General features: G+C 31.1%; 1 protein-coding gene and 1 long non-coding RNA gene across 2 annotated transcripts; one reads left to right on the forward strand and one right to left on the reverse strand.

Moving 5' to 3' along the window:
- Window positions 1-1064: 1064 nt before the first annotated feature.
- On the reverse strand, window positions 1065-5234 carry LOC128035600 (uncharacterized). The gene is made up of 3 exons (XR_008192102.1): window positions 5125-5234; window positions 4618-4692; window positions 1065-1270 (listed from the first exon to the last, which is right to left on the reverse strand). It is a non-coding gene; the product is annotated as an uncharacterized LOC128035600 (long non-coding RNA).
- A 1133-nt stretch (window positions 5235-6367) lies between these two features.
- LOC105763733 (uncharacterized) lies at window positions 6368-7131 on the forward strand. The gene is made up of 2 exons (XM_012582067.2): window positions 6368-6596; window positions 6680-7131. Exons 1-2 carry the CDS (start codon window positions 6499-6501, stop codon window positions 6963-6965), a joined length of 384 nt encoding a protein of 127 aa, XP_012437521.1. The 5' UTR covers window positions 6368-6498; the 3' UTR covers window positions 6966-7131.
- Window positions 7132-10069: the final 2938 nt, after the last annotated feature.

The raw sequence follows: 10069 nt of genomic DNA on the forward strand, positions 1-10069 counted from the left end.
TAGCTAAGGGGACGAAAGTCCTCCCCTTTGGCTACGCCCTTATTGTTATTATAGAATATTAGATGAATATTTCCTATTTTTTTAAAATCAAAATAATTTATAAATATAAATATAATACAATCAAAAGTATATATTCAAACAAATAAAATATGAAATCAAATTAATATTAAATATGAAAAGAGTACAAATCAAAATATTTTAAATTAAAATAGATCCATCAAATTTATTTTTGAATAATCTTATTATAGGTTTTTATCATATTTGCTCTTTTTGACATAATGTCATGAACTACCTCTCTCTCCAACCCATAAATAGGAGGATAATGTGCTTCAGTATACTCGAACTCACGTCCTCCTACATTGACAACAATACCCATACTAATCGAGTCAAGACTCAATAAACCGACTTACAAAAATTTGAATGTAAACCTTATGTTAGCAAAAATTAAGTATGGAGATGGTGAATATTTATTATTTTTTCCTTTTAATTATTAAGGAACAAAACTATTCAAATGAAATTAAGCCGAAAGGAAAGTGCAGCTCAGGACAACACTATCATTTTTGGGCATCAATTTTGAAGGTTCACATCTTTCTAGTCGAAGCAACCTGTGGTCTACCTATGATTATATATATATATATATAATGTTATAATTAATAAAATGGTAACTTTTCTATTTTGCCCCCCCAAAATTCTTAATTCGATTTCGGCATTTCATTATAAAATTTCTTGCTTTACCTTATTCACACATGCTTACAGTTTGATTCATGTGTTTTAAACATTATAACTAAGCATTTAATGTCTAAACTAATGACTAGGCTGACAGAAAGATTTGATTGATACAATACTACTACTTTGAAAACACAATTAGAAAATTTTGATAAAAGTACTATGGATGCCCTTTTACTAAGAATCAAATTGTATTTTGCTCCCATTATGTAACACCCCCTAACCTTAAACTGTCACCGGAACAGGGTTATAGAGCATTACCAGACATATCGGATAACTTATAACTAATTCACAAATAAATAACAGACATATCATACTTTAATCATTTTCATTTCATATTTGTATAAATTATGTCATTTTAGTTCCATTTCATACTTATAACCAATTTAAACATCATTCTACAACCGTAATAACAAAACTCTTATACTTAACCTATACATCACCTAGGTACATGCCACATTATCAAAACAAAGGTACATCACTAAAATTTCCCTGAGGTCGGGATTGCTCTGGATGCTGGACCAGATACTGGCTTTCTACTAACCTGTGCACAGAAACAACCGTACGCTGAGTATAGGTATACTCAGTGGTATTACCATAATTCAAATTAATAACATTAATCGATAAATTTTATAAATTTAATTTATGTCTACAATTATTCATAAATTATCTCATACTTTAAATCAACTTGATCATTAATAACAGTAAACAATATTTCACTATCTCAATTTCATTGAATTTTTCACATCTCATTCCAATAGTTCATTTCAATTCATATACAATTCATTCAATTTATCACTATATTCAATGTCAATTCTATTGCAATTTGTACTCACTAATATCATATAACAAAAATTTACTCTTAATCAAATCATGAACTTTGGGTTCATATCTTCAAATCTCATATCTCGATTTCAAATTCACATATCAATTCACAATTTCACTCTCATTTCTTTCCATAGCCCAATCAATCACATTTACTCAAATTTTCTCATTATAATTATTTACCCTGTTAACTTGACTCGTACCTTGGCGGATACACGGATCCAATCAAACACACCAGAATGGCACCCAGTGCCTCATCGGATAGTTCGAAGCAATAAAGTGACACCCAGTGTCTCATCGACAGAGCCGAAGAAAGTTGGTACCCAGTACCTCATCGAATCTATCCGAAGTAACAGTATAACACCCAGTGTCTCATCGACTCAAGGTCGAAGTATCCTTGAACACTTCCAATTAGAGGTGCTCATGGGTTGGGCGGCCTGGCCCAGTCCGACGGCCTGCCCGAAATTTGGGAGGGTTCGGGTAAAAATATAGGCCCGAAATATGGGCTCGGGAAAAAAATGAGGCCCGTTTAGAAAACAGGTCGGGCCTCGGGCAAATTTTTTTTGGCCCGGGCCCGGCCCGGATCTAATTAATATATATATATTTTATTTTTAAATTTTATTATTACAGTTACATTTCCCAATTCCCCTCCCCATTTCCCATTTCCCATTTCCCGACCCCGTGTATCTGTAAATCCCTAACCCCTTCCCTCCTCTCTTTTTTTCCCCCAAATCGAAAACCCACCTCCACCGATCCACCATTCCACCTCCGGTGTCCGGTCCTCCACAACTTCACCTCCGCTCTAGCCTTCAACGTGGTAGAATTTCAAAGGTAAGTTTGCTGTTAACCCTAATTCTTGTTAACGGTTTTCTAATTTTTCAATGTCTTCTCCCCTTTTTGCTTTTTGATTTTGATTGTGATTTTGATTTTTTTGTTAACGATTTTTCGAATTTGATTTTGAGACTTTGAATCTTGGGGATTTTGATTGTGTTTACACTTTACATATTGTTCTATTTTTTTAGTTCTTTTGATTGGATTAATGTGATTTTCTTTTCTTGAATGATGATTTTTCTTTTGTTGCAAATTTGTTCTTTTATTAAAACCGAAAAGGAAGAAAATCAATAGAATTGGATTTAGAGTTTATGGAATCTAAAAAACTGAAAAATAACCCTCCAAATTGATTGCTTAAATTAAACTAAACTAATATGTCACTTGTCATTAACAACAAATTTCATTTTGGATGAGAATTAAGAGCAAAATTGTATTATTCAATTATTATTGGATGAGAATTGATTTATGTTTTATAGAACATGTAATTTGCGGTGAATTCGAGATCACATACAAGTATATTTTTTCGCTTCTTTCATGCATCTTTGGTTCACAAGCAATGGTGGTAGCCTTGTCAAGGCTTGCGGTAGCTTAGGTGCTATTAAACAAGGTAAGCAAGTTCATGGCAACTTTTTAGTATCACCCTATTTTGATGATGATGTTGTTAAGTCATCTTTGGTTGATATGTATGCAAAATGTGGATTACCTGATGATAGTCGTTTAGTTTTCGATTCTATTAAGTTGAAAAATATGGCATCTTGGACTGCTATCATATATGGCTATGCTAGAAAAGGAAGAAAAGAGAGGCTTTGGAGTTGTTTTTAAGGGTTCACCTGAAAATTTTGTTTGCTTGGACTGCTTTGATATCTGGGTTAATACAGAGTGGAAATAGGGTTGATGCAGTTGGCTTGTTTGTTAAGATGAGAAGGCAAGGGATTAGTATAATTGACCCTCTTGTGCTTTCAAGCATTGTTGGTGCCTCTGCAAATTTATGGATGTTGGAAATATAAGTTTTACTTAAAATCAAAAGTTAGTTTTTTTTCTTTCTTTCTCTGATCTTTACTGTAAATATAAGTTTGATCTATTGTAGTTAATATACTGTTTTAGTATACTGTTTTAATATACTGTTATAAATGTAATATACTGGTTTAATATATTGTTATAAAATTTGTAATATACTATTTTAATATACTGTTATAAATTATCACAGTAATATTTGGGTTACCTGGGTTGAATCTTCATGTAGCTTGGGCAGTTTTCTTTTATCAATACTGACATACCATTTTAGAGCCCATATTCCACTATATTGGCTTCAATTGTTGTAATCATTTTATCCACAAAATTGCAATTATAGATAATATGCTACACTATTTTCTCCTTAATTACGGAAAAAACAAATATCAAATTGATTTTCCTTTTTGTACAGGCTACAGTTTGAGGTTATTTACTTAAGCAGTTTTATCCCACATTAGTCAATGTTTGAGTTTGTTCTTCAAATAAGTTATCTTATTTTATTTTTTTGTTCATTATATACAAAGAAAATATAATTGGATATTTAATATAATTTTAATAACAATTAATTTTTAGTAAAAAAATGGGTCGGGCCTGGGCCTTGTATTTTTTCCCGGGCCGGGCCTGGACAAAATCTCAGGCCCATATTTAGGGCCGGGCCTGGGCATAGGACACGGGCCAAAATTTTTTTGGGCCCGACCCAAACCCGGCCCGGCCCGGCCCATGAGTACCTCTACTTCCAATCCTATGGCATGCCAACTATATCCGACTCAGCCTGACTAGTTAATAGGGTATTCAACTCATTTTTTTATTATTTCAAATTCAATTTCGATTCAATCACAATTCATTTTTTAATCAATATACAATTCAATACCAGTACCTTTTTCCACTTTCCAATCAATGTACCATCAAATGCTCATATATATTCATACATCATTTCAATTTCATTCAATTCACAATTTTCATGTTCACAATCCAATATGCATTTCAATATCACATTAATTCTTTTAATTCAAATCATATCACTAGTAATTTCCATTCAATTCACATACAATTCAATATCGATATTCACCTTATTTTTATTTACTAAACATATTATTCAAAATTCAATACCAATACGTATTTATCATTCCACTCAATCGTGATACTTACCTCAATTTGCTTATCATGTATATTAATTTAAATTTTAACAATTAATAATTAAATTCGAATTATAGTATTACTAACCGAAATTTCTCTCGAGTCACTCCTTGTTCACCTTCTCCTTTCCTTTCTTGGACAATGACTCTTGCACGACATTAGCTACGTAATTAAACAATTAAAAATCATTAATACACAATTTCTTTAAAATATTTCTATTTATACCTAAACTTTACCTAAATTCTAATTTAATCCCTTATCAATACTAATTTTATTTTCCCAATCTAACTCCATATTCTCTCTCAATTCTTACTATAAACTCATTTTAACTCTTCATTTTCACCATAAATCCATAATTTCAAAATTCTATCAATTTAATCCTATTAATTCAAAACTTATGTTTTATTTTACAAATTAACCTTTTACTAACTTCTAACTTGAAATTCAATCAATTTAATCCCTAATTCATCAATTAATTCAACATGAACAACATATAAAATTTACTAACTTTTAAAATTTCAACTTAAATCAAGTAGTATTTTGTTCTAGGATTCTAAAATATCAAAATTACAAAAAAGGAATAAATTAACTTACCAATTGAGCTTGGAACTTCAAAACCCCAATTCTCCTTTTTTTCTTTTCTTTCTCCTTTCTCCTCTTTCGTTTTTCAATTCTGTTTCTTTCTCTTTTATTTCTTGTTTTATTATTATAATAATATAATATAACAATAAACTTATTATTTAAGTAAACATAATATATAATATATATTTTAAATTAAAAATATCTTAGATATTTCTTCTCTTATGCCGCCTCAATTTAGGCCGATGGCATAATTGCCTATTTGGTCCTTTTAACTTTCTTTAATCTATAATTAAACTTTTATCTCTATTGCAATTTAATCATTTTTCATAATTAACCTCAACTTAGACAAATTCACTTAATTAAAACCTAATTAACTACACAACTACTTAATTAAAACCTAATTAACTACACAACTAACTTCGTAAATATTTATGATAAATATTTACGAGTCCAATTTACCGAAATGGAGTCTCGGGATTATATTTTTTATTTTTATCCTTTTAATCAATTAACCATCGAAAGGTTAAAATTTCTTAACGAAACTTTAATACCTAATGACACTCCGTAAATATTTATAAAAATATTTACGGCTCGATTTATAATATCGAGGTCTCGATACCTTGTTTTTGACCCAATTTAGCTAATAGTTTCTTTTAAATCACAAAATTCACTAATTTAAAAATATTTCTAAAATCACGCTTAACTTATAATTATTAATTAATAAATTTTTCTAACTTTTTCATCGAATTTAGTGATCTCAAATCACTGTTCTGATACTACTGAAAATTGAGCTGTTACACATTTATTCAAAAAATGAACAAATTAGTCTATGTACGTTAGATCAAATAGCAAATTAGTCCTGCTATTAAAACTTCCACCGATTTCTACTGTTAAAAACTAGCCCCTATACATTGGCATGACGCACGTGTACCTATCTCGTTATTCTGTCAGCTATACTAATTTTTAATAGTAGAAGTGGATAGAATTTTTAACAGAAAAGACATTAGTTTACTCTTTGATCTAACATACATGGACTAATTTGCCCTTTTTTATGTAAATGGGGCAAAATACGATCGGATTCCTATTATAGGGGCCTTCATGATACTTTTACCAAAAATTTTAAAGTTTAAGGACCGATTTAAAATATGGATAATAGTTTGAGGATGTTTTTTTTTTAAATTAGCCCTTTTCCTTTATGTTATACAAGTAAAGAAAAAAAATGTAAGGGATTAGGATCAGGATTTATACGCCGACTCTAAAAACCATTACTATTTACTTATAACTTTGTACACTAAAGATAGATTATATATATATAAATATAATTATCTCCTTTTATTGGCCTTTCTCCTCTCTTCAATTCCATAAAATATTCTTCATCTTTTAACAATGGTAGATTATCAAACTGTTTGCTGCATGTGCGGCGACGTTGGTTTCTCCGATAAAATCTTCCGCTGCAACAAGTGCCGCCACCGCTTTCAACATTCGTATGCCCTTTCATCATTTCATCATCATATGTATATATATATATTTCGTCTTATTCTTATATTTTATGGGTTGATTTTATCAGGTATTGCAGTAATTACTACAGTGAGTTCGCTGAGCCGATTGAACTGTGTGATTGGTGTCGAAGCGAAGAAAGAAACTCAAAGCATGGAAGCTTTTCGAAGAAATCACCGTTGATGAACAGAAACGAAACCGGAATCGTAAATCGATCTGAGTATTCGGGTGATAAAATAAAGCAACACAACGATGATCATCAACATGAGCATCATCATAGAGGGAAGAACGGTGGGACACCTTCTCCTAGGCCTACGACTCGCAGGTACAAGCTTCTTAAGGATGTCATGTGTTAAAAGAACCAAATGTTTATAAAGTTTTCATTCGATGTTTTTGCTTTTGAACATGGACGCCGCCGAAAGGGGCGGCGCGGTGGAGGCCATGGCCCCTTGGCTTTGTGATAATCCAATATTATATGGGTATGATAAAATTACGCTTGTTTAATTTCTATTGATGATCAAATTCAATGCTCCCTTAACAAGTGTTTTTTTTTTTAAAGTCGTTCTCTTTTATAATCAAAGTGTATGAGAGACATTGAAGAAGCATCAGGTTCAATAGAGAAAAAGTGTCTTTTGTATTCAAAGTGTCGTCTATTGGTAGTCAACAAACAAACCCCTCAATAGGTCAATATTATCCCCATTAGGGTTGTCTCTTGATTTTGTGAATAGTCCAAATGTTTAAGGCTGCTTAAAGAGGTGGTAGATTCAACAGAACATAAAGCACATTTTTGTTCAAAGGAAGTCAACTTCTTCCAAAGAAGTTTTTAAAGTGTTGTCTAGTAGGAACAAACGAACCTCTCAATAAGTTGATACTATCTCCAATCAAGATTTTATCTCTTAACTCTGCTTGAGGCTATGGAAAGTTAAACAAAGCAAGAAAACTATGCATGACAAACCACCACCTTCTAACAAAATATGAACATTTGCAAAGCCGATATTAACCGAAAACTTGAACCCAAAGTCTTCTGCGGCTCTACTCGTGATTCATCATTCATCTAAGTAATCAGCCTTTGATATTTCTTACATGCTTCCTGTCTTGGTCATAGCTATGATAAATTTCATCAAAGTACACAAAGCTGGTAAGTTCCTTCCACTGTATCTATTTTGGCCATTTATGACAAACCAACAAAACCCTTTCTTGAAGTGACAATGAAGCCATGCCCTTTACCTTAAATGGCCTTTTCTTTTTTTCCCTTACCCTTTTGTTGATGGAACCCATGGATGATTGATTACTCAATGATTTCGTTACCAAATATCTCATTCTTTCTGTCGTTTTTTTTCTTCTAAATATCTTCTTCTACTTTCTCCTTCATGTGAAATTGATCTCAATAAGGGAATTAGTATAAATAAATAAACTATTGATGAAGTTTAGCAAAGTTGTGGAATTAGTCTTATTTTAATGTGATCAATATTAGTCCATGTGCTTTTGAATAGATCAATTTTAGTCGTGATTCAAACAATAATAATTAAATTGATTTAGTTAAATTCAATTACTAGTCTCGTACTATGCTTACAATTGTAGATTTACTCCATATTCTTTGATTAGATATTTTACTTTCCTATACATTTTGAACTAATCCATTAACTGGATTATAGTAAGTAATGTGTAGAAATAACAAGCTGCCATTGCATACACATATGATAATATGTTTGCCATATCAAATTTAAGAAATAGCATAACTTAATGAATTCAACAGTTATAATTTGATGAGGTGTGGAATTTTAAAATTTTAAAAAGTACAAAGACTAAAATGATCGATTAAATCCACAACTTTGGATAGCATAATTTAACCTATATCAAATATAAATCTTTTCACATGGTCGCTGTTTCTTTTTAAGATCTTTACACATTATCAAGTATCTTAAAACATATCATTATCTTTTCTTTTTCATTAAGTTTGTTCTTAGAATTGCATGTGAGAACGGATATCGAATTCAGTTTAATTTTTATTTTATGTCTTGGAAAGATTTCGAGGATCTGATTTTGTACTTTCCATCATATATTGTTGTTTCTGCTTTCTATATTTTCATTCACGTGTTCATAATTAAAAAAAAACACATATAATTGTGCTTAGTTGGAGTGAGATTAGTTAGATGAGTTTATACAAGTATATAATAAGCAAAAACATAGTATATTTTAATATAGTTTATACAATTTGTTGATGGGTCAACTCCTTTGAGAGAAATTTTTAAAGTGTTGTTAAGCGGGCAATCGACTGATCTCTCGATAACTGAAGCTATTGTCTCCAGCCTTCGGGGAAATTTGTGCATGGTTTATGGAGGAGGAGCGCCTAGGTTTGGGAAGACCTACAAAACTTGAGGAAGGCGTTAGCATTGTACACAAGAATAATTAAAGAACTGCTCAAACCTTATTGCTCGCTTACCGCAACCCAAGGCTTAGAAACGTAAGGTATATAAGTACATAAAATGAGAGTCATACTTGTATATTTATACTTAGCGTTTGGGCTGATAGTTGTTTGTCTGGAGATGCTGGCAGGGGCTTATTTAAAGGAGCAGACAAATTAGCCAAATGGATTAATTGCTATTTTAGTATTTTTAAATGTAAATAATTTAATTTAATTCTTGTTAGCTTATTTTAGATAAAAATTTTTATTTTTAATATAAAACTTTTAACTTTAACCCCTCTAATTTTTTTTATTTTTATCTCGACCCCTTCACATAATTTCTAACTTTAGCCTGTATGTTGGTGCGCTAGTTTCCTTGATCCACTTAGGCCAATTTGTTGTCCTTGCAATTTCGATTGCTTTGGATCTCTCCTGATAAAGTTTTAGGATCTTAATAGCTACTAGCCATGTCTAATCTTGACCTATTGCTAAAGATATGCCTACGTGTTTTACTTTTAATGTAAATATGAAAAACAATCAAATTTTAAAAAGGGAAACTTAAACCTAAAAAAATTGAAATTAAAAAAAAAGCACAACTCAAAAAAGTTCAAACCAAAAAATCTGAACACAAAATAATCCCAATAAATCCGAACGACCCAATTTCCCTACTATATTTATAAGTATGCAATAATAGAAATTAAATCGTGGGCCATCAAGTTTCTCATGTATGATTGAGCCTTTTCCCATTAAGCAATCTGGGTTTCAACTATTGGTCCAAAATGACCAACAAAAGTTAATATCCACACCGACAAGTGCCATTTTCTTGGATCAAAAAGTGAAGACCAAGAAATCCTGCCCATGGATGTTCATCATCACTTGTGGGATATGCATTCATCAAAAAGTAGTAATAATGTGATAGGTCTACATTAGGCTCTTTTAGTAATAAATAAAAAAAATGAGCATTTGTGTATTAGACCAAATAATAAATTGGTCCTTTTTGTTAAAAATTTCATCTGATTATATTGTTAAAAACTAGTGTGGCAGTCGAAATAACCA

The sequence above is a fragment of the Gossypium raimondii genome, chromosome 12 (assembly GCF_025698545.1).
Source record: "Gossypium raimondii isolate GPD5lz chromosome 12, ASM2569854v1, whole genome shotgun sequence".
Classification (NCBI taxonomy): Eukaryota; Viridiplantae; Streptophyta; class Magnoliopsida; order Malvales; family Malvaceae; genus Gossypium; species Gossypium raimondii.

Excerpts from the sequence above, each read along its gene's own strand:
- LOC105763733 (XM_012582067.2), top strand. The coding sequence starts at position 6,499 with ATGGTAGATTATCAAACTGTTTGCTGCATGTGCGGCGACGTTGGTTTC. Across the intron at positions 6,597-6,679 it reads CGCCACCGCTTTCAACATTC|GTATTGCAGTAATTACTACA; the intron begins GTATGCCCTTTC and ends TGATTTTATCAG.